Source organism: Scyliorhinus canicula, chromosome 2, assembly GCF_902713615.1.
Source record: "Scyliorhinus canicula chromosome 2, sScyCan1.1, whole genome shotgun sequence".
In the NCBI taxonomy this organism is placed as follows: Eukaryota; Metazoa; Chordata; class Chondrichthyes; order Carcharhiniformes; family Scyliorhinidae; genus Scyliorhinus; species Scyliorhinus canicula.
The window spans coordinates 230,691,359-230,716,787 of record NC_052147.1 but is presented as its reverse complement, the minus strand read 5'-3'; the positions used below and the strand labels follow the sequence as shown (position 1 = coordinate 230,716,787).

The 25,429-nt window shown below is 48.6% G+C and overlaps 1 protein-coding gene across 7 annotated transcripts in view; it reads right to left on the bottom strand.

Annotated features, from left to right (window-relative positions):
- The window catches only part of nostrin (nitric oxide synthase trafficking), a 91,891-nt gene that overhangs the window by 20,409 nt on the left and 46,053 nt on the right, over window positions 1-25,429 (bottom strand). For 5 of the 7 annotated variants that reach the window (XM_038789749.1, XM_038789753.1, XM_038789748.1 and 2 more), the window contains 8 exons: window positions 21,946-22,027; window positions 21,771-21,833; window positions 21,370-21,468; window positions 14,635-14,760; window positions 11,778-11,876; window positions 11,519-11,644; window positions 9,389-9,497; window positions 9,207-9,292 (listed from right to left, as the gene is read on the bottom strand). In XM_038789749.1, coding sequence (XP_038645677.1) covers window positions 9,207-9,292; window positions 9,389-9,497; window positions 11,519-11,644; window positions 11,778-11,876; window positions 14,635-14,760; window positions 21,370-21,468; window positions 21,771-21,833; window positions 21,946-22,027 — 790 coding nt within the window. The remainder of the gene's footprint in view (window positions 1-9,206; window positions 9,293-9,388; window positions 9,498-11,518; window positions 11,645-11,777; window positions 11,877-14,634; window positions 14,761-21,369; window positions 21,469-21,770; window positions 21,834-21,945; window positions 22,028-25,429) is intronic. The other 2 variants (XM_038789751.1, XM_038789754.1) reach the window with 1 other exon arrangement.

Genomic DNA, 25,429 nt, shown 5'->3' with positions numbered 1-25,429 from the left:
TCTCCACCATCTTAAGCGGTAGCTCTCCCAGTCACTTTTCCTGGCCCCTCGCATGTCTCACAAAAAGCTCGCTCTTCCAGACATTCAACTTATACCCCGAAAAGTTCCCAAAATCTTTAAGGATCTGCATGACCTCCCCCATCCCCTCCACCGGATCCGAAATGTACAGGAGCAGATCATCCGCATACAGTGAAACCCGATGCTCCTTGCCGCCCCCCCAAAACCAGCCCCCTCCAGTTTCTAGACTCCCTCAACGTCATGGCCAGCGGCTCAATTGCCAGGGCAAACAGCAGGGGGGACAGGGGGAACCCCTGCCTCATTCCTCGATGTAGCCTAAAGTACTCCGACCGCAGCCGGTTCGTCAACACACTCGCTACAGTGGCTGATACAACAATTTAACCCACCCTATGAATTCCTCGCCAAATCCAAATCTGCCTAACGCTTCCCACAGGTACTCCCACTCCACCCGATCGAAGGCTTTTCCCGCGTCCATTGCTGCCACCACTTCTGCATCCCCTCCTTCCGGGGGCATCATAATCACATTCAGGAGCCTCCGCACATTCGTAATCAGCTGCCTGCCCTTCACAAACCCTGTCTGATACTCATTGATCAATCCCAGGACACAGTCCTCAATTCTGGTGGCCAAGATCTTGGTCAACAGTTTGGCATCTACGTTTTTTTTTTTTTAAATACTTTTTATTGAAGAAATTTTTCAGAGTACAAACATTTTAACCCCCCCTACATTTGAATTATATCAAAACAAAGTCAAACCCCCCTACTTAACAAGAACCCCCCCCCCACCCCCTACCCGCGCGCCCCCCCCGCCTCCCCCCCCCCCGCCGACGAACCGGCCGCCAGACCATCTTGTCGTTTCTGGCAGTGTCCTCGGGCAGGCCTTGCCCGTAACACCACCGATACCGTGTTTCCTTCGTTATTATCCCCCTCCCCCCCCCCCCCCTCCCCCTCCCCCCCACCCTCCCCCCCTCCCTCCCTCCCGCCCTCCCCTCCCCTCCCGGGTTGCTGCTGTCACGACCCCAGTTTCTATCTCTGATCTAAGAGGTCCAGGAAGGGTTGCCATCGCCTGAAAAACCCCTGCACCGACCCTCTCAGGGCAAATTTGATTCTTTCCAATTGGATGAAGTTTGCCATGTCGTTTAACCAGGTGTTAACACTTGGAGGCCTTGCGTCCCTCCACTGAATCAAGATCCTCCTCCGAGCCACCAAGGACGCAAAGGCTAATATTCCAGCCTCCCTCGCCTCCTGTACCCCCGGCTCCACCCCAACCCCGAAGATCGCAAGTCCCCATCCTGGCTTGACCCTGGACCCCACCACTCTCGACACCGTCCCTGCCACCCCCTTCCAGAACTCCTCCAGTGCCGGACATGCCCAAAACATGTGTGCATGATTCGCAGGGCTTCCCGAACATCTGACACACCTGTCTTCACCCCCGAAAAACCGACTCATCCTTGTCCCCGTCATGTGGGCTCTATGCAGTACCTTAAATTGAATAAGACTCAGTCTCGCACATGACGACGACGAGTTGACCCTCTCTAGGGCGTCTGCCCATGTCCCATCCTCTATCTGTTCCCCCAGCTCTACCTCCCACTTGTCTTTCAACTCCACTACTGGTACCTCCTCCACCCCCTGCATAATCTTATAAATGTCCGAGATCTTCCCCTCCCCGACCCAGACCCCTGATAGCACCCTATCACTCGCCCCCCTGTCGGGAAGCACGGGAAACCCCTCTACCTGTCGTCTGGCAAATGCCTTCACTTGGAGGTACCTGAACGTGTTCCCCGGGGGGAGCCCGAATTTCTCCTCCAGCTCTCCCAAGCTCGCAAACCTCCCCTCTATAAACAAGTCCTTCAGTTGCCTAATGCCCACCCTCTGCCAGCTCAGAAATCCCCCTCCTGTATTTCCCGGTGCAAATCTGTGGTTCCCTCTTAGTGGTGCCCTTATCAAACCCCCCACTTCCCCCCTGTGTCGCCTCCACTGCCCCCAGATCTTGAGGGTGGCCGCCGGCATCTACGTTAAGGAGCGATATCGGCCTGAAGGAGCCACATTGCAACGGGTCCTTATCTTGCTTAAGGATGAGCGGGATAAGAGCCTGCGACATAGTCAGGGGAAGGGTTCCCTTTTCCTTAGCCTCGTTGAAGGTTCTCAACAATAACGGACCCAACAGCTCTGAGAATTTCCTGTAAAATTCTACGGGATATCCATCCGGTCCCGGGGCCTTATACGACTGCATACCCTCCAAACCCTTAACCAATTCCTCCATCTCAATCGGGGCCCCCAATCCCTCTACCTGCCCCTCCTCCACGTTGGGGAACCTCAGTTAGTCCAAGAATCGCTTCATCTCCCCCCCTCCCCCCCCCCCAAACCAGGGGTTCTGACTCATACAGTTTACCATAAAAGTCCTTGAAGACCACATTGATCCTTGCCAAACTAAGCACTGTGTTCCCCCCCACCCCCCCCGTCCCTAATTCCCCCGATTTGGATTGGATTGGATTTGTTTATTGTCACGTGTACAGAGGTACAGTGAAAAGTATTTTTCTGTCAGCAGCTCAACAGATCATTAAGTACATGGGAAGAAAAGGGATTAAAAGAAAATACATAATAGGGCAACACAAGATATACAATGTACTACATAAGCATTGCCATCGGTTGAAGCATACAGGGTGTAGTGTTAACGAGGTCAGTCCATAAGAGGGTCATTTAGGAGTCTGGTGACAGTGTGGAAGAAGCTGTTTTTGCGTCTGTTCGTGCGTGTTCTCAGACTTCTGTATCTCCTGCCCGATGGAAGAAGTTGGAAGAGTGAGTAAGCCGGATGGGAGGGATCCTTGATTATGCTACCCGCTTTCCCCAGGCAGCGGGAGGTGTAGATGGAGTCAATGGATGGGAGGCAGGTTTGTGTGATGGACCGGGCAGTATTCACGACTCTCTGACGTTTCTTGCGGTCCTGGGCCGAGCAGGTGCATACCAGGCTGTGATGCAGCCCGATAGGATGCTTTCTATAGTACATCTGTATAAGTTGGTAAGGGTTAATGTGGACATGCCAAATTTCCTTAGTTTCCTGAGGAAGTATAGGTGCTGCTGTGCTTTCTTGGTGGTAGCGTCGATGTGGGTGGACCAGGACAGATTTTTGGAGATGTGCACCCCTAGGAATTTGAATCTGCTAACCATCTCCACCTCGGCCCCGTTGATGCTGACAGGGGTGTGTACAGTACTTTGCTTCCTGAAGTCAATGACCAGCTCTTTAGTTGTGCTGGCATTGAGGGAGAGATTGTTGTCGTTACACCACTCCACTAGGTTCTCTATCTCCCTCCTGTATTCTGACTCGTCGTTATTCGAGATCTGGCCCACTATGGTTGAATTGTTAGCAAACTTGTAGGTGGAGTTGGAACCAAGTTTTGCCACTCAGGCGTGTGTGTACAGGGAGTAGAGTCGGGGGCTAAGTACGCAGCCTTGCGGGGTCCCGGTATTGAGGACTATTGTGGAGGAGGTGTTGTTGTTCATTCTTACTGATTGTGGTCTGTTGGTCAGAAAATCGAGGATCCAGTTGCAGAGTGAGGAGCTAAGTCCTAGGTTTTGGAGCTTTGATATGAGCTTGGCTGGGATTATGGTGTTGAAGGCAGAGCTGTAGTCAATGAATAGGAGTCTGATGTAGGAGTCCTTGTTTTCGAGATGCTCTAGGGATGAGTGTAGGGCCAGGGAAATGGCGTCTGATGTGGACCGGTTGCAACGGTATGCGAGTTGCAGTGGATCAAGGCGTTCTGGGAGTATGGAGGTGATGCGCTTCATGATCAACCTCTCGAAGCGCTTCATTACAACTGACGTCAGGGCTACCGGACGGTAGTCATTGAGGCTACCGGACGGTAGTCAATTTCCCTGGCCTCCTCTCTTCTGCAGTTGGTGCACCAACATCCTGCTTGCCTTCTCTCCATACTCATACACAGCTCCTGGTACCTTCCTCCACTGAGCCTCTGCCTTCCCTGTGGTAAGCAAGTCAAACTCCGCCTGCAGACTCCGCCGCTCTTTTAACAACCCCTACTTGGGGGATTCCGCATACCTCCTGTCCACCCTGAGTATCTCCCCCACCAACCTCTCCCTCTCCATCCTATCCCTCTTCTCCCTGTGGGCCCTGACTGAAATTAGCTCCCCCCTGACAACTGCCTTTAGCGCCTCCCAGACCACACTCACTGAAACCTCCCCAGTATCGTTGGTCGCCACATAGCTTTGGATACTTTGAAATCCTGCAAGGTCCGAGTGGAGAAAACAAAAAGAAAATGTTTCTAATAACAGAGGGATTGATAAACGGGTCACATATTTAAAGCGATTGGTTAAAGGAGCATGCACAACAGGAGGAAAAAGTGTTTACATGAGTGGGTAGGATTTGGAATTCAATGTCAGATCGCGTAGTGGCTATAAATTCAATCGTAACTTTCAAAAAGGAATTGGATAAATACTTCTTGTGGTAGTCATGACTGCTGTATATATTGTATATAGAGGATGCCATTTCACCAGCTGCTGTAGGAGGCTACACATCTTAGTGTAATAAAGCCTCGATTGCATCCAACTTTCGTCTTTGTGTAATTGATCGTGCATCAATTTATTACACTAAGTTTTCAGAAGGTGGACCTCCGCATCAAGCCGGATCGCCTGCAGCTGCATCCGCAAGCAGACAACGGCAAAAAGGACTTTGAACATTGGCTAGCCTGTTTCGAAGCGTACATCAGGTCAGCGCCAGACCCAATCCCAGAAGCACAGAAGATCCAGATCCTTTACACGCGGCTGAGCTCCAACGTCTTTCCACTCATCCAGGACGCGCCGACCTACGCGGAAGCCATGGCGCTATTGAAGGAAAACAACGCTCAGTGGCTTAACACACTCTACGCCAGGCATCTCCTCTCCACGTGTCGTCAACTCCCTGGTAAGTCAGTGGAAGATTTCTGGCATGCCCTGGTTCCACTAGACAGAGACTGACTGTCAGGGCATTTCGGCCATGGAACACACAAATCTGCTCATGAGAGACGCATTCGTCACGGGCAGAGGGTCCGATTACATCTGCCAGCGCCTCTTAGAAGGGGCCACGCTCGACCTCGTGGAAACCAAAAAGTTAGCGCTCTTACTTACGGTCGCTTCACGCAACATCCAGGCCTACGCCCCCGACCGCGCAGCCCACCCCTCCCTGTGCATCGTGGACTGCGCAGACCGCCACCCCATCGTGGACCCCATCAGCGACCGCCCTCAGCCAACCCCACGCCTGTGCCGCCCGGCAGCCAATCAACCCCGGGGACCCAAATGTTACTTCTGTGGGCAGTCCAAACACCCCCACAGCGCTGCCCAGCCCAGAGTTCCCTCTGCAAGGCCTGTGGCATGAAGGGACACTTCGCTGCGGTGTGCCAGGCAAGCTCAGTCGCCGCTATTGTTCCGGCACCTCCCACGTACGGCCAGTGGGCGCCGCCATCTTCCCCTCGTCGGACCACGTGCGGCCCGTGGGCACCGCCATCTTCCCCTCGTCGGACCACGTGCGGCCCGTGGGCGCCGCCAGCTTGCTCAACTAATAACGCGTGCTGCCCATGGGCGCCGCCATCTTGTTCCCCCCAGGACCAATGGGCGCCACCATCTTATTTTCCCCATGACACGTGCGGCCAGTGGGCGCTGTCATCTTAGCTGACCCAGGACCCATGTCCCCCCCGGGCACCTCACCCGGCCGCCCGTCGCCTGCAACTGCCGATGACCAGCTCAACTCCGTCACCATTGACCAGTCTCGTCCAACTAACCTTGCAACTGCTTCAACCAAAGTGAAGGTTGATGGGCACAAGATCTCCTGCCTGCTGGACTCTGGGAGCACCAAGAGTTTGATTCACCCCGATACTTTAAGGCGCTGCTCCCTCGCGGTACACCCCGCTAACCAGAGAATCTCCCTGGCCTCCGAGTCCCACTCCATGGCGATCCGGGAGTATTGCATCGCCACTCTCACTGTCCAAGGTGTGGAGTTCAGCGGCTTCCGCCTCTACGTCCTTCCCAACCTCTGCGCTGCCCTGCTACTCGGCCTGGACTTCCAGTGCAACTTCCCGAGCCTAACACTGAAATTCGGTGGGCCCCTACCACCCCTTACTGTGTGGGGCCTCATGACCCTAAAGGTCGACCCACCTTCCCTATTTGCAAACCTAACCCCGGATTGCAAACCCGTCGCCACCAGGAGCAGATGGTACAGTGCCCAGGTCAGGACCTTCATCAGGTCCGAAGTCCAGCGACTACTTTGGGAAGGCATCACAAGGCCCAAGTGGTAGTTGTGAAAACTGGGGAGAAACACAGGATGGTCGTTGACTACAGTCAGACCATCAATCGGTACACGCAGCTCGACGCGTACTCCCTCCCGCGCATATCTGATATGGTCAATCAGATTGCACAGTACCAGGTCTTCTCAACTGTGGACCTGAAATCTGCCTACCACCAGCTCCCCATCTGCAAGGCGGACTGCTCATACACTGCCTTCGAGGCAAATGGCCGCCTTTACCACTTTCTTAGGGTTCCCTTTGGCATCACCAACGGGGTCTCGGTCTTCCAACCGGAGATGGACCGAATGGTTGACCGGTACGGACTGCGGCCCACTTTCCCATCCCTAGACAATGTCACCATCTGCGGTCACAATCAGCAGGACCATGACGCCAACCGTGCCAAATTTCTCCACACCGCCACTCTCCTCAACCTGACCTACAAAAAGGAGAAGTGCGTGTTCCGCACCAACCACTTAGCCATCCTCGGCTATGTGGTCCAGAACGGAGTTCTGGGGCCCGACCCCGACCGCATGCGCCCCCTCATGGAACTCCCCCTTCCCCACTGCTCCAAGGTCCTCAAACGATGCCCTGGGTTCTTTTCTTATTACTCCCAGTGGGTCCCAAACTACGCGGACAAGGCCCACCCACTCATTCAATCCACTATTTTTCCCCTGACGGCCGAGGCTCACCAGGCCTTCAACCGTATCAAGGCCGACATCACTAAGGCCGTGATGCACGCGGTTGACGAGACATTACCATTCCAAGTCGAGAGCGATGCATCAGACGTCGCTCTGGCCGTCACCCTCAACCAGGAAGGCAGGCCCGTGGCATTCTTTTCCCACACCCTCCATGCCTCCGAAATGCAGCATTCCTCCGTTGAAAAGGAGGCCCAAGCCATTGTTGAAGCTGTGCGTCATTGGAAGCTTACCTGGCCGGCAGGAGATTCACTCTCCTCACTGACCAACAGTCGGTTGCCTTCATGTTCAATAACACACAGCGGAACAAGATCAAGAATGACAAGACCTTGAGGTGGAGGATCGAGCTCGCCACCTATAACTACGAGATTTTGTATCGTTCCGGTAAACTCAACAACCCCCCCGCCCCACCATGCCCTATCCCGAGGTACATGTGGCAGCGCACGAGTGACCGACTCCGCACCCTGCACGACAACCTCTGTCACCCAGGAGTCACCCGTCTTTACCATATCATCAAGGCCCGCAAGCTGCCCTACTCCATCGAGGAAGTCAGGGCTATCACCAGAGATTGCCAGGTCTGCGCGGAGTGTAAACCGCACTTCTACCAGCCAGACCGTGCGCGCCTGGTGAAGGCCTCCCGCCCCTTTGAACGCCTCAGCGTGGACTACAAAGGGCCCCTCCCCTCCACCGACTGAACACGTACTTTCTCAGTGTGGTCGATGAATATTCCCGATTCCCCTTTGCCGTCCCGTGCCCTGACATGACGTCTGCCACCGTCATCAAAGCCCTCAACACCATCTTCGCTCTGTTCGGTTTCCCCGCCTACCTCCACAGCGACCGGGGATCCTCATTCATGAGCGATGAGCTGTGTCAGTACCTGCTCAACAGGGGCATTGCCTCTGGAGGGCAGTCCGGCAGGCCCTAAGGTCCAGAAATCTCCCGGCCTCCGCAGGCAGGAGGTCCTCCCCGATGCACTTCACTCCATTTGGTTGCTCCTGTAAACCGCGGCTAATGAAACCCCCTATGAACGTCTCTTTGCCTTCCCCAGGAAATCTACCTCCGGGGTATCGCTACCAACGTGGCTGGCAGCTCCAGGACCCGTTCTCGTCCGTAGACGCGTTCGACTCCACAAGGCGAACCCGTTGGTTGAGAGGGTACAGCTACTTCACGCCAACCCGCAGTACCGTTTCGTAGCGTACCCCGACGACCGCCAAGACACAGTTTCCCTCAGGGACCCAGCACCAGCTGGTTCCCCACACCCCCCACCCGACCCGGCACCACCCTCCCTTCCCCCGGCGCACCCCACTGCAGCCCCCGCTCCGAGACACTCCGCCCTCCCCTTGCCCACACCCGGGGATGAAAAGGATTTTGACACGCTCCCGGAGTCACCAAAGACCAAACCGACGCCGGAGTCGTCGCCAGCACTGCGACGCTTTCGACGACAGATCAAGGCTCCGGACCACCTGAATTTGTAATGTTATCTGTACTTTTAGAACACAATCTTTCTGTATGTAGTTCTCCACCACCCCCGGCGGACTCAATTTTTAACAGGGGGTGAATGTGGTAGTCACCACTGCTGTATATATTGTATATAGAGGATGTCGATGTAGGTGCTTTATGGTAAGGCCCTGTACTACAGGTATGGGGGTAGTTCCCTGCCTGCTGGCTCTGCCCAGTAGGCGGAGTATAAATATGTGTGCTCCCTGCACAGCAGCAATTTCGCCAGCTGCTGTAGGAGGACACACATCTTAGTGTAATAAAGCCTCGATTGCATCCAACTCTCATCTTTGTGTAATTGATCGTGCATCACTTCTGTGCTGTACTATTGAGCACACTGGATTGAAGCAGACCAACCCTTCCTTGAAGTGTTGGTCTCACTCTACTTCCCTTTGAAGTCAGCTTAGACTTTGACAACTGATTTACACTCTGAAGTTAGCAATTAGAACATCACGTCAACATTAATCTTGTGGAGTGTGAATGGATTGAGTAATATAACAGTTGGCATGAGTGAACAGAATGAAAAATTAAAACCATTTCAAAACAAGGCATTTTGGACTTATTTGCAAAAAAACAGAATTTTTCTAGTATTTACCAGGAGACCTACATTTGGTTCCTTTACATAGAAGTATCTTTTATCCAATAATTACGTGGTGTTATTCACTGTTAAGTCTCAGAATCCCTTAGTCTAACTTTAATCAAAACACTAACATGATAGTGAGCGATTTACCTCATCTCGCATTGATACAGTCTCTTCAGTCGGTGGACCTGAAAATGATGGACTTCTGAAGCCTGTTCTAATAATTTTCTCTAACCCTGAAAAAGCAATCAAAATATTTATTTTCATTAGAGTTTAAAAACTAACATATTCGCATGAAATCATTTTATGTCTTTTTAGAGGAAAATCCTAACCTTCTTTGTCCTTATTTACTTTGTTTATATCATCTTGAAGCCTTTGTAGTTTCGGTGCTAGTGCAGTCTTCCTTCTTTCCTTATCCATCGTGTTCCTATTATCTTCTTCCTGTTAGAAGAAGAAAGATTTTAGTTTTTCTTCTTTCTTGGGATTCGGCCAGTATTTATTGCCTATCGTGTGTGCATTGACACTGGTCCCTTAAGGTAGCAGAGCAGGTGGATACAGTGGTTAAGAAGGCATATGGTAAACTTGCCTTTTTTAGCTGAGGCATGGAGTTTGAGAGTAGGGAGGTTATGCTGGAACTGTATAAAACATTGTTTACGCCACAGCTAGAATATTGTGTGTAGGACCAGGATCCACATTATAGGAGGGATGTGATAGCATTGGAAAGGGTGTGGAGGAGATTTACCTAGATGTTGCCTGGGTTTCCGTTATGAAGAGAGATTGGATCGACTTGGGTTGTTTTGTTTGAGTGGAGAACATGATTGAGATGTGCAAAATTATGAGGGGCATGGATAAAGTAAGCAAAAAGAAACATTTGCCCTTGGTGGAGGGATCGATGACCTGGGGCCATTGACTTACGGTAATGGGCAGGAGGTTAGCAGGGATGTGAGGAAAAACGTTTTTATTCAGAGAGAGGTAGGAATCTGGAACTCACTGCCTGAAAGGGTGGTGGAGGCAGAGACACTCATAACATTTAAGAAGTATTTAGATATGCACTTGCAATTCCAGGGATTACAAGGCTATGGGCGAAGTGTCGGAAAATGGGATCAGAATAGTTAGGTGGTTGTTTTTGACCGGCGCAGACGCGATGGGCTGAAGGGCCTTCTCTGTGATGTAGGACTTTAATCTATTCCTAATTACTCTTGAACTGAGTAGCTTCATTTAAGAGTCAACCACATTTCTGTGGATCTGGAGTCACATGTAGGCCACACAAGGATTTCCTACCCTTAAGGACGTTAGTGAACCAGATGTGTTTTTATGACAATCGACAATGACATCTGCCGTGATGGGATCTGAGCCCGGATCTTTACCCTGGGTCTCTGGATTACTAGTCCAGGGATAACGCCATTTCACCACCGCCTCCTTGTCTTCTCTAACCCCGAAAAAGCAACCAGAATATTTACTTTTATTCATGTTTTAAAACTAACATATTCACCTTTACATAGTACCTGTCATCAGCTCAGGCATATCCCAAAGAGTATATAGTAATTTTGTGTTCAAATGTTCCTTCAGATTTTCTGAATCCAGAACATTTTTTTTTTTAAATAATTTTTATTCAAGTTTTTGCATAATATCAACACCAAAAGGACAGAATTTTTTTTTTTTTTACAAAGAACAGAAAGAAGTCGTCACCCCCCCCCCCCCCCCCCCCCCCCCCTCTCCCCCCGGCGCATACACGGCGGAAGAGATAAACTAACACCCATCATTCCCCCAAAACATCTGCTTGTCCCTTCAATAGACAGGACAGAAACCCCCCCTCCCCACCGTGTATACACAGAAGAGGAAATGAATTAATGCCCGACATTGGCACAGAACAACTATGCCCGTCCCTTTAGTACAAAACAACAAAACAACCCCCCCCTCCCCACCCCCTCCCTCCCTCCCCTCCCCACCCCCTCCCTCCCTCCCTCCCCACCCCCCCTCCCTCCCTCCCTACCCCCCTCCCTCCCCTCCCTCCCTCCCCCCCCCTCCCCCCCCCACCCGCCCTCCCTCCCCACCCCCCCTCCCCCCCCACCCCCCCCTCCCTCCCCCCCTCCCTCCCCACCCCCCTCCCTCCCAACCCCCCCACCCCTTCCCCCCCTCCCAACCCCCCCAATCCCTGCCCCGCTCCAAGAAAACCCTCCTCACCCTCAGGGTATCCAGAACACTTCTAAATCAAGAGTATGAATGTGGGAAAAAGCTTCCAATTAAAATATTAATATTTTTCTGCTGCTAGCTGACTTGTTGCAGATTTCCAGCACTTCCACTGTCTAATATTTCCCAACCCCTGTTAACATTATTTTGAATCTTTGTAAACAATGGCATAACCTGCAATCATTTGATATTTTACTTTTGGTACAATATAAACATATAAAGGAACTGCAGTATTTAGTAAAAAAAATGACAATATTTAAATATCTACTTACATAATAATCTGTAAGCAAAAACTCTATTTTGTTTTCATCTGACAACATAGACGTGCTGTCCAGCAATGTCTGGATATCTTTCTCAATGTTGACATTTTGCACAGCTTCGTGAATTTGCCTTTGACGCTAAAGGTAACATAAACGTATTTCATTTAATTCCATAAACTCAGGATTTAAACATATTTTTGCATCAATATTGCTTAACAATAGTCTTTCCTGGAATGATAGGAATGAAATGTACTGATGGCACAACTCTTACTTCGATGAGTGTTCTTCCAAAACAAGTGATGTGGTCGCTGTATTTGTTTAAGATATCACAAAGCAGCTTTATTTTTTCTTTTTCCAAAGTCTGTATTACCTGTTATAAAGCAGAAAATAACCACGAATAATCAATGATCTGGAACACGTTAAATACAAATCAAACAGATAAAATCATAGAATCTGCGAGCTTTTTAAACAACTGAGAGAAAAAGAGATTTAAATTGTGGAGCAAAGGAACAGGACTATAACAATGAGCTATACCAGATGTTTTCAGGTGTTTATTTGTAGAATCCCGACAGTGCAGAAGGAGGCCATTCGGCCCATCAGGACTGCACCGACCCTCCGAAGGAACACCCACCTAGATTCACTCACCTGCCCACCCTGGCCCATCCCTGTAACCTAACATGCGCCGCCCTGGACATTAAGGGGCAATTTAGCGTGGCCAGTCTACCTAACCTGCACATCTTGAGACTGTGGGAGATAACCGGAGCACCCGGAGGAAACTCACGCAGACATGGGGAGAAGTTTGGAATTGAGCCCGTGTCCCTGGAGCTGTGAAGCAACAGTGCTCACCACTGTGCCAGCATGTCACCTGTACTTTTTGCTATCGTATGATTTAATCACACTTAAGTACTTCTTTTGGAGTTATTCTTCTCCTTGTCTTTAAATGAAATATATCCTCCACTTTAACAAAGGATTTAAAGAAAAGGGACTGGAATCTCATTTGGGAGACTAAGTTCTCACGCCGACGTGAAAACGGTGGTGTTTTACGGCAGCAAAGCTGGCACAAAACGACTACCGATTCCCTGCTCTGGGGAGGGGCCTAGCAGGGAGGCAGCGTAGAGCTCGCAGCAAGGTGGCTGCCTGCAGCGGCCGCGCCGTGCTTCATGGCGGACTCAGCCCCCGGACCACAAAAACAGTACCCCTCTTCGGCCGCTCGCGTGTTCAGGCAATGGCCTGAAGCCGTGGATAAGGCGTGTGGCATACGCCTTTCAGAGGCGGAGCATCGCGAAAGCGGCAGAGCCCCCGATTTGGCCATCATTAGGGATTCTCTGCCCCGTCGCCGAACGCAATTCCGGCGTCAGGGATCAGAGAATCCAGCCCAAAGTCTTTTTTAGGTCATCCAAACACCATTCTCTGACTCAGAAGACCTTAAAATATCTGGCTTAGATATTGATATTTGCTGCTATTTTACAAAATAAAAATAATTAGAAGACACTCAGGACATGTTTCCAGGCCTCTACCCATACGTCTCTGTATCCACCACCGAGAGATATGCAAGAACATCACAGGTTAAGGCATAAATAGGAAAATTTCACCCTCCAACTAGCTGCAGTTATTTTCCAGATTCAATAAAGAAACCAACGTGCTTGTGATTAATATTATTATATTTGTCGTTTCAATTTACTGGCACTAGGACAAAGTCCTGGAGCTGTTTCCCTAACAGCATTGTAGAAATTATTTAACTTGAGGACTACAGTGGTTCAAGAAGAAAGCTTACCACTACTGCCTCAAAGGCAACTAAGCATAGGCAATAAAAACACAAGGACATACAAATCAGGTGCAAGAGTAGAACATGTGGCCCATCAAGCCTGCTCCGCCATTTGATAAGATTGCTTTTTCTCTGCTCTACTTTTCCGTCTACCTCCTTTGATTCCCTTGTCAATAAAAAATCCATCTAACTCAGTCTTAAAAATATTCAATGACCCAGCTTCCATCGTTTTCTGGGGAAGAGAATTCCACAGGTTAATGATCTTCTCCTCATCTCCATCATAAATGGAAGACCCCTTATTTTAAGACCGGTTTGTCACCCAACTGTACAGCCACTACTCTCCCAATTCTTAACCTGCCCGGAGGAGACGCAGACCGAGGAGCTGAAGCGCAAGTGGGAGGAGGAGCTGAGAGGTGAGATAGAGGATGGTCTATGTGCAGATGCATTGAGTAGAGTCAACGTGTCCGCAACATGTGCCAGGCTCAGCCTGATACAATTTAAGGTTGTTCACTGGGCTCACATGACAGTGGCCAGGATGAGCAGATTCTTTGGGGTGGAGGACAGGTGTGCAAAATATGCGGGAGGACCGGTGAATCATGTCCACATGTTTTGGACATGTCCAAAGCTTAGGGGATTTTGACAGGGGTTTGCGGACGTCATGTTCACGGTGTTAAAAACAAGGGTGGCGCTGAGTCCAGAGATGGCGATTTTCAGGGTGGCAGAAGACCCGGGAATCCAGGAGGAGAAAGAGGCAGATGTTCTGGCCTTTGCTTCCCTGGTAGCCCGGAGACGGATACTATTAGCTTGGAGGGACTCAAAGCCCCCAAAGTTGGAGACCTGGCTATCGGAGATGTCTAGCTTTCTCTGTTTGGAGAAAATAAAATTCGCCTTGAGAGGGTCACTGTTAGGGTTCGCACGGAGGTGGCAACTGTTCGTCGACTTCTTTGCGGGAAATTAATCGTCAGTAGACGGTGGGGGAGTCGTTTAGATTAGAGTCGGGGGTCAATAAGGGTGGGACCTGTACGAGAATGGCTTTTGCACTATGTTTATGGTTTCATGTATATTGTTTATTTTGTTGTTGTTACTATACCAAAAATACCTCAATAAAATGTTTATTTAAAACATTTAAAACTTCTTCACCTGCCATCCCACCCCTTCAAAACTTGGCCCATGTTTATGTAGAACCTTCTATCACAAAGTTAGAAACATTTGGTGATAGATCTGAAAGGAGTGAACATCTACCTCAAATTGTAAGGAAATAAATAATTGTGCCAAAATTAAAAGTACACTGCATAAATCATGTAAACCTTTAAAATAGGTTTCTGCAAACCTTTAAAATGGCTCTGAAATACCTTTAACTTGCCTGATAAGACTGCTCAAACATGGACTCCCACTTTAGCCTGATGTCCTCACCAGCCCTGTTTAGTTCATAGTACCTTTGGTCAATTTTTGTCAGTAATTCTGTTGACTTTTTCAGTTTATTCAGCAGCTACGGAATTAAACCATTAACAACAAGCATTTGGTTAAAATAGTTACAACAGCCCAATGTATAAAAAATATACTTTTACTGGATAGTAATTCACGTTAGAGCATATTTAATATAACGCCTGCCAGGTTAAGTGAATGGTAATGATACTAAAAGGTATAATTAAGAGTTCTGATGAAAGGTGAACACCTGAAATGTTATTTGCAAGGGCCTATCTGTGCGTCATCTTCGACTGGGACCAGACAAACCAGGTCATCAGGGCCATGTGCTTTGTTCGCAGAGCTGGCCTGCTCGAGGTGCAGGGCGTCATCGACTGCACCAATGTGGCTTGCGTTTTTCATGGTGGCATGGGGCACTGTTTAAGAACTGCAAGGGATACTACTCCCTTAATATACAGATCGCCTGTGACCACATGATGTGCATTATGCATTTGTGTGCCCGTTTCCCAGGAAGAGTTCATGACAGTTACATCCTGGGAAACTCACATAGCCCAGCCGTTTTTGAGAGAGATCAGCGGTTGGAGAGATGGTTCCTTGGGAACCAAAGGTACCCACTCATGAGGTGGTTGATAATGCCAATGTGGAGGCTCCAAGAACCACTGAGACTCATGACACGGAAGGTCAACACTGGCTGAACAGGTGATTTGGACTGCTCAGGATGCCATTCTGGTGCCTGGACCTGTCATGGGGAGCCTTCCAATACAGCCCCCAGAGTGTGTCTCACGTCATAGTGGTCTGCTGCGCTTTGCACAACCTGGCACCGTAGCGGGGAGATCAGCTGGACCAGGAGGTGGAGGAGTGCCACATCGTCTTGGAGATGGTTGAGGAGGGCAGCAAGGGGCCACCCACAGAGGAAGAATCTTGGGAGATGTCCAGGGTCTGCATGAGGTGTCGGGCAAGGGATGCCCTCATTGCCTCTCAGTTTGGGGACAACCAAGACGAGGGTGTCAAGACTTCTCCTACCATGGGGTATTACATCTTCTCAGTACTGTGGTGCCTGTGGGAGGTCATCATGAGGTTTGCACCATTCATAGGCAGAGTGCTAAAGTGACTAACCAGACGCTGCTGGAGAATGATGGTGACTTGCAGTGAGAACAGAGCGATGCTCCTCTTAAACCTCTGCGATGTGTCTGACGCCTGCCTGACAGTGAGCTGAACATGACCTGCCATCGAACAGGGTGATCTTGGGGCTCAGAGAGGCTGAATGACGCATCTCGACTGCTACTGCCTCCTCAGAGGTCAGGGGTCCCGGTGTGTTTCCCCACCTACTGAAGAGGTGGACAGACTCTCACATGTTTTCAGCCCTTGGCATCTTTATCACGAGAGGTTGCTGGCAGACATGGGAGGCCTGACAGTTGCTGTGAGGCTACCTTTTCATAGATGGAGAGGGGGTTGTGGGGACTGGGCCCGTGGGGTCCACTCCAGGAGCAGTGCGTTTTTACTGTGTCATCAATGTGAGAGGTGGGAGAAACATAGCACAGGCATTCTCAAACTGCACAGGGAGGAAGGGCTGAGTTTGCATGGGAGTTTGTGGAGCATAACGCTATGACATGAGAGCATGGAGGCTCTTCATGGCGATCAAAGTGAATTTGAATACATGCTAGCTATTGCAATAGTGTCTTTTCTCTACTATTGCCTCGGTTCACCTGTTCCAAACTGCAGGGAGAGGCCTCCCACAGGTTTCTCGACAGCCAGTTCACCTCATCAGATCTACTCAGGTTTCGCGAGGCGTCGCGATCAATGGGCAGGACCAAGCTTCACATGCCTAAGTTGGTTTAAAACCCGCTTAGGCGTGGTGACCAGCATCCCAGGGAGTGCCCTGCTGAGCGCCATTCAGTACTGGTCCACATTTCGGACACCCCTGGGTGTTCAAGGACAGGTGAGGGAGGTCCCCTGGTCCTGGTTTGCTTGATACTGCCAGGGTGCCAGTGCCTGAGTGCCAGGGTTGCACTTCCAAGGCTCAGGTCCTCAGGGGTGCCATGTCCATGAAAGGAGGGTGGAGGGGGTTATGATGGGTGGGGGGGGGGGGGGGCTGAACGGACCTCCGGAAGGTTGTGGGGGGGGGGGGTTGAAAGGTGGATGAAAAGGCCTAAAAAGGCAGGGCCCTCAGCGACCTCATGGCAGCATGTCATCACTTGGGGGGATTGTGGATTAATGCCCATGTGTGTGGGGGGTGACAATGTCCATGGGTGGACAGTGTGGGCAGTGGCGTGCAGAGGAGGGGGCCGACGGTGCGCTGGCCACGGGCATCCATTGGATGGGGGCAGCAGCGTGAAGAGAACGGAGCGCGCCTGCGCACCGCGGTCGGCCGGAGTGCGCCTGCGCACCGCGGTCGGCCGGAGCGCGCCTGCGCACCGCGGTCGCCGCTGGTGAAGAGGCGGCTTTGCACTCGGCGGCTGGAGCGTGAACAAAAAGGGCGCGAATTCTCCCGAATCGACGGCAATCAATGCCACCATGGGTGAGTTTTATTTATTCTTTATCTTTATCTTTTGATCCATTTTTAAACTCTTCTCTGCACCCTCTCTATAGTTGTCAACTTACTAAACTGTCGTGCCCAGAATTTGACATTTGGGCCAGGGGCACCCATTTGGGACAGAACCAGTATTTTATAAAGATTCATCATGGCCTCTTAACTTTTGCCCTCTTACCCTTTATACTTAAAGCCCAGGGTCCTATAAATGGGAGATTCTCAGAGACTGGGGCAGCACGGTAGCATGGTGGTTAGCATAAAAGCTTCACAGCTCCAGGGTCCCAGGTTCGGTTCCCGGCTGGGTCACTGTCTGTGCGGAGTCTGCACATCCCCCCGTGTCTGCGTGGGTTTCCTCCGGGTGCTCCGGTTTCCTCCCACAGTCCAAAGATGTGCAGGTTAGGTGGATTGGCCATGATAAATTGCCCTTAGTGTCCAAAATTGCCCTTAGTGTTGGGTGGGGTTACTGGGTTATGGGGTTAGGGTGGAGGTGTTAACCTTGGGTAGGGTGCTCTTGCCAGGAGCCGGTGCAGACTCGATGGGCTGAATGGCCTCCTTCTGCACTGTAAATTCTATGTAAATCTATGTAAATTTGATTGATTTATATTAAAATCGAATAAAGCGTTTATTTGATGTTTCATCTGTGTTTATATATTCAAAATGTTTTCCTTTCTCATAATATTTCTCAGTATATTAGGCCTTATACTTGAGTCTTTGGGGCATACAATCAAGATTTGCCCCGGGCATCACCAGAGCTCTGCACGCCACTGAGTGTGGGGCACCTAGAAGCACACTTAGAAATCGGGGCACCCTTTCAAAATGGTGGCCCGACCTTTGAGGATCCGGTCTGGTCAATGAGTTCAGCTCTCGAGTGATGAAAATAATTCTTAAGTGTGTGCTTGACCTGGGAGAAACTCCCCAAGGCCCAGAAAAGTGACTAAGTGTAGCTGCACAGTGGTGGGGAACAAAGAACAATCCAACACAGGAACAGGCCCTTCGTCCCTCCAAGCCTGCACCGACCATGGTATTTGACTAAACTATAAGCGTATGCACTTACGGAGTCCGTATCCGTCCACTCCCACCATGTTCATATATTTGTCTAGATGCCCCTTAAATGGCACTATCGTACCTGCTCCCACCACCTCCCCAGGCAGCGCATTCCATATACTTACCACCCTCTGTGTAAAAAAAATGCCTCGCACGTTTGTTCTTTTCCCCATGCACTTTAAACCTATGTCCCCTAGTACTTGACTCTCCTACACTAGGAAAAAACATATGACTATCCACTCTGTCCATGCCACTCATAATCTTGTAGACCTCTATCAGGTCGCCTCTCAACCTACGTTGTTCCATTGAGAACAGACCGAGTTTATCTAACCTCTCCTCATAGATAATGCCCTCCATACCAGGCAACATCCTAGCAAACTGCTTCCGTACCCTCTCCAAAGCAGCGTGCAGAATTGTACACAATATTCCAAATGAGGCCAAACTAAGGTCCTGTACAGCTGCTACATGTTTGCCAATTTTTAGATTTAATACCCCGACCGATGAAGGCCACTATGCCTCCTTGACCACTTATCCACATGCGTTGCCACTTTCAGTGATTGGAGCAAATGCATGCCCAGATCTCTCTGCCTGTCAATACTCGCAAGAGTTCTACCATTTACTGTGTAATTCCTACATGCATTGAACCTTCCAAATTGCATTACCTCACACTTGTCTTGATTAAACTCTATCTGCCATTTCTCCGCCCAAGACTCCAACCAGTTTATATCTTGCTGTATCGGAACTCGCCGACAGAGCAGGGGTAAAACCCCCAGCAAAACCCGCTACAAATGACACTTAGAAACTTTTCCATTCGTTCACGCCCCACAGATGCTGCCAGACCTGCTGAGTAGTTTCTGCACTTTCTGTTTTTATTTTTGTGATCTGGTCTAAATTCACCCTTACCAGGAGATTACATTGTTCTGGACGGGCGGGAATAGCTGTATTGCAATCCACTAGGGGTCACAACTCTATGGGACAAGCTAAATGGACCACGGGGTCTATGTTACTTCCATACTTTTGAAATACCTGCACATGATCCTAAAGTGAACTACTTTCTTGTAGTAGCTCTGATGGATAATAAGGTACCTTGAGTACTTTTTTTCTTAATGGTGTTACAAAATTTGACTATATCACTCATTATTTTGTCCACCCAATTTGTTGAATCCAACAGGACCCTGTCTATAACGTTTACTTGACACAACCTGCCAATGGCAGTTTTGTAATGTGTAACCAAAACAACTAGAGAACGGAAAGCAACCCAAAGGTGAACAGCCAAAAGTCTTTAAGAACAAAGAACAAAGAAAAGTACAGCACAGGAACAGGCCCTGCGGCCCTCCAAGCCTGCGCCGACCATGCTGCCCATCTAAACTAAAATCCTCTACACTTCCGAGGTCCGTATCCCTCTATTCCCATCCTATTCATGTATTTGTCAAGATGCCCCTTAAATGTCACTATCGTCCCTGCTTCCACCACCTCCTCAGGCAGCGGGTTCCAGGCTCCCACTACCCTCTATGTAAAAAACTTACCTCGTACATCTCCTTTAAACTTGCCCCTCGCACCTTAAAACTATGCCCCATAGTCATTGACTTCTCTACCCTGGGAAAAAGTCTCTGACTATCCACTCTGTCTATGCCCCTCATAATTTTGTAGACCTCTATCAGGTCGCCCCTCAACCCCCATCGTTCCGGTGAGAACAAACCGAGTTTATTCAATCACTCCTCATAGCTAATGCCCTCCATACTAGGCAACATCCTGGTAAATCTCTTCTGCACCCTTTCTAAAGCCTCCACATCCTTCTGGTAGTGTGGCGACCAGAATTGAACTGTGGTGGCCTAACTGAGGTGCTATACAGCTACAATATGACTTGCCAATTTTTATATTCAATGCCCCGGCCAATGAAGGCAAGCATGCCGTATGTCTTCTTGACTACCTTCTCCACCTGTGTTGCCCCTTTCAGTGACCTGTGGACCTGTACACCTAGATCTCTCTGACTGTCAATACTCTTGAGGTTCTACCATTCGCTGTATATTTCCTACCTGTATTAGACTTTCCAAAATGCATCACCTCATATTTGTCCAGATTAAACTCCATCTCCATGTCTCTGCCCAAGTCTCCAAATGATCTAAAACCTGCTCTATCCTCCGACAGTCCTCATCGCTATCCGCAATTCCACCAACCTTTGTGTTGTCCGCAAACTTATTAATCAGACCAGTTACATTTTCCACCAAATCATTACAAACAGCAAAGGTCCTAGCACTGAACCCTGCGGAATGCCGCTGGTCACAACTCGACACCACAAAGGAACAATCCATCAATCCTCCACAATCCCTGCATCTTTGCAGGACCAGTTTGCCAAGTAGTCAATGGCAAAGAGTTAGCTTGTCAATGTCTACCCAGGACTTGGGTGCCTTGAGTGAAGGACCACCTATTCTAACAGGTTGATAATATTTCATAGCAGCTGTCTGCAACTCAGATTCCAGGTCCTCAAGTAACATGTGCCAGGAGAATTGGAATAAGACAAAAGAAAGCTTGCATGGTCAGAAGGGGTGTGCGCAGTGACACAACAACCCATTGTTTTTGTAAATAAATGCAATAAATCACTGTTAGGTGTAACGTAGGGACTGCTGGCGATTTGGCTCTTTTTTATGACAGTCTTTGATGTAAAATTTCAGGATAAGGATGGAATTGTGTAACTATGAGCAGCATAGTTAATTTCTTAACCAGAAAGAGGTCAGTGAAAGGAGGCGAATCTTTGATGTGTTGAAATTTTCAAATAGTACTAGTCTGTTCATTTGTGACGATGACAGGATTATGGAAATATTAGAGCTGCTCAATGATAAAGGACTTAAAGTGTTGTCAGCCAATAACCTGATCACAATGCGAAAGAGAAAATGCTGGAAAATCTCAGCAGGTCTGCCAGCATCTGTAGGGAGAGAATAGAGCGAACTTTTCGAGTCCAATGACTGTTTGCCAAAGCCAGATAACAATATTAAACAAGTAATTTCAATAAAATATTTCAGTCTCAGCGCAGCTCACTTAAGATCAAACAGCAGTGTTAATGCGATAGTTAGCTATTTTATATACTCCAGTCTGAACAACCTTTCTTTTCTCCTTTTCAGATACTATTTGTTTGTTGTTTTCCACTAAATCAAAGGCAGCTTCATGGTCCTTGGTTGATCTCATCAATTTCTTTTTATTCTGTGATCCAAAAATATTGCAACAAGTTAGAATCTGAATTGGAAAGTGTTAAGTGAGCAACATCTCCAATGTGATAATGTTTCATAAAGCAAGAAAACAACATAATATTTTTATAATGTGGTTAATGCCTTTGAACCCAAAATCAAGGTTGACAATTTGTATCTAAAACTACTGGTTTCCAAACAAAATTATCTTGGTGCTTTTAGAAAATATGCCAAAAAAAAGTAAAATGATTTTCAAGTATTGTGCTTTCACATTGAATAGACAGACAATGGTACAATATGAAAAATGTTAAATTCTACCTTAATTTGTTGACTCCAGTTGTCGGTTACAAGCTTTGATGACTTTTCAACTGCACTATCCGACTGATGTACGCGATTGGACAGGATAGGAAAGATTAATGCAAAAGGAGCAACAAAAATAGATTATCTAAAATCCATGAAAATATTGATATTTTGTAGAATGCACAATACATACTGACTTTATCCTTTTAGTATGCTCGTCCAGCATTTGACGGATTGGTTTAATGGCTTCTTGCTGAATGGCACTGGCTAATTTCCTGTTTTAAATAACAGATATAATAGTTATTACATCTAGATTTCCCTGGATATTTAAAAAACATACGCCACAAGTTTATTTTTTCTATGGATGTTATCACCAAAAACAAAAGCAGTAAAAGGTTGCACTTATAAAGTGTTCATCAGAATGCTTTGGGAGAGGTAGGATGAATGGAGGATACAGCAATTTGGAGGACCAAAGAATAACAAAAATAGATAAAGGTTTTTGAAGGCAAGAGAGGGAGGAAGCCAAAGTGGTTTTAGAAGAGTGTTTTATAGACATTGGTAGGAGCGAAGGGATTTAGGTGACGCTTATTCAAATTATTAAAGATTAGCGTACAAGAATAAAAAGTAATCAAAGGTTAATGGTATATGCCTTTATCTCGAGAATTGAAATACAGCAGTGAAGACATGAGACCTGGTCAGACCGCATCTGAAGTGCTGTATTGAGTTGTAGGCACCCAAACTCAAGAGGGACATAATGGTATTGAAGAGGGTATGATAGGGCGGCAGGGCAACACAGTAGTTAGCACTGTGGCTTCACAGCACCCGGGACCCAGGTTTGATTCCCGGATAGATGCAGGCAGGTTGTTTCCACTGGCGGGTGAAAGCAGAAAGCAGAAATAAAGCCTCAAAATAAGGGGAAGTAGATTTAAGACTGAGTTTAGGAGGAACTTCTTCACCCAAAGGGTTGTGAATCTATGGAATTCCTTGCCGAGTGAAGCAGTTGAGGCTCCTTCATTAAATATTTTTAAGGTATAGATAGTTTTTTGAAGAATAAAGGGATTAAGGATTATGGTGTTCGGCCGGAAAGTGGAGCTGAGTCCACAAAAGGTCAGCCGTGATCTCATTGAATAGCGGAGCAGGCTCGAGGGGCCAGATGGCCAACTCCTGCTCCTAGTTCTTATGGAACCACCGTTCCAGATTCCAACTACCCTCTGGGGAAAAGGGTTTTCCTCACATTCCCTCCAAACCTCCTGCCCCTTACCTTAAATCCATGCCCCCTGGTTATTGACCCCTCCGCTATAGGAAAATGTACCTTCTTATCCACCTATCTGTGCCCCTCATAATTTTATTCATTAAATTTCAGAAGACTGAGGGCTTATCAAATGGAGATGTTTAAAATAATAAAAATATTCAACAGAGTACATACAGGGAAACTATTTCTTCTTGTGGGTGAATCTAGACCAAGGGAATAATTTTAAACTTGATGCCAGGCCAGTTACGAGTGAAATCAAGAAGCACTTTGTCACATAAAGGGTAGTGGAAATCTGAACTCACTTCCCTGGATTAATTGGAATTTTTAATGCTGAGAATAATAAATATTCGTTAGGTAAAGCTATCAAGGACATGGAGAAAAGGGTGGGTAAATAGAAGTGAGGTAGAGATCAGCCATGGTGTAATAGAGTAGCAAAATGAGTTCAAGGTGCAGAATAGCCTCCCCTGTTCCTGTTACAGCTGCAATAAGCCTCTGGTGATGGTGGAACAGAAGGAATGGTACAACACGCAATAATCCCGATTTGGAAGAAATGAGTACACTTCCAGTTAAATTCCCAGTTAGGGTGGAGTGAGAAAATGGAGAATTACTACAGAGTTAGTGATGTTGGCAGAGAAGTAGAGTAGGGTAGCGTCAGGATACGTGTAGAAACTGACTTCATGGTTGTGACTATTAGAGGCTGGATGATGAGAGTGCACCGCCTCTGGAACGCTGCGCACATCATGAGTTATTGGATAAAACATGGCAAGAGAAAGCATTTGAGGAGACATAGCGGATACTTTGGAATCAGGACAAGAATGCCAATGCAGATTGGTGTCACATTGTTGAATTCCAGAACAGAGGCAGGAGAATGGAAAGGGATGATTAACAGTTTCTGAGGCAGCACTGAGAGCGAGTAGGAGTAATAGGCACACAAAACTGTAGTTTTAATCTCACAGTCTGCTATCAGAGTCTTTCATCAGGCTGGTTAGACAGGTGAAGTGCAATCCGTTTTATCATGGAAGCATGTTTGTTGACCGATTCAACATTAATCAGTAAGCATTTGATTAATCCGTAAATGTACTGCACAATCCGCCATCTAATAACCCCGGGCCCTGCCCTTCGGGCCTCATCAACCCCGTCCCTTTGTTGCCATCGAACCCCCCCCCCCCCCCCTTCCAAATCTCCACATCAATTTCCTCTTGCAAACACCTCTCCCGGTATCGATCCCCACCTTTCACACCTCCCAGGCCCATCTGAACCTGCTCAACCAGGTTCCAATGACCGCGGTCCCTCCCCCCACCACACTCCCGTTCACTAGCCAACCTTTGCTTCCTAGTGCAGTGACCGCTGCCAGCCCCCCCCCACCCCCCACCTCCTCCCATCCCCCTCTTCAGTAACCCGACCCCACATACCCTAACAATCTCTCACCTCCCTCATATTACAGAACAATACAAAATTGTTTCCACAGAAAAAAAGATAAACCCAAATCCAATACACATGAATAAATGTAAACAAACCCCCCCATACAAGAGACAGAAATCTAAACCCAATCAAATAAAAAACCCTTCATAAGAAAAAACACCATCCCCATCTCCACCAACCATGTCTAAATCCCAACTCTCATCTCAGTCCCAGTCCTTCAATCTCCGCCGCCTCCACCGTCTCAAAATAAAAATCCCTTGAGTTCTGCATCACTCTCAGCTTTGCAGGGTTAGACCACTCCAAATCTTACTCCGCTGCTATACAATGCCACCTTCACCTGTCCAAAGGCCACTCGCCTTCTCGCCAACTCCGGAGTCAGTTTGGTATATTTGTATAACAGCACCTTCCCACTTCACCTCTCGTCTCTGCTTCACCCAACTCAGGACCTTCTCCTTCATGCGGATCTTGTGAAAGCAGATTATAATCGCCCTTGATGGCTCATTTGCTTTAGGCTTTGGCCTGAACGATCAATGTGCCCTGCCCAACTCTTAGCGGAAGTGTTCTTCCCCCTCCCCATTAACTCCGCTAACATTTTTGCGAAGTACCCGGTCAGCCTTGGGCCCTCCACTCCCTCAGACAAACCCACGATTCACAGATTTTGCCTCCTTGACCCATTCTCCAGGTCCTCCACCTTAGCTTTGAGCCCTTTGTTGGTTTCCGCCACCCTCCGCAGCACCTCACCTATCGAGGCAGACTGGTCGCGATGTTGCAACAAACCCTCCTCCACCCCCTTCAACTTCTCCCCTTGCTCCAGCACCTTGACTGACATCTTCATCACTGCTGCCTTTACTGGGACAATCGCCTCCTCCACCCACTCTTTCATCACAGTCATCGTCTCCCTCCACAGCAGCTCCATATGCTTGGCAAATGGCCTCTCGAACTTCCTTGACATTGACTCGGTCAGAGTTTCCACTGTGAGGGGAGCGGCCCCACCAACGACGCA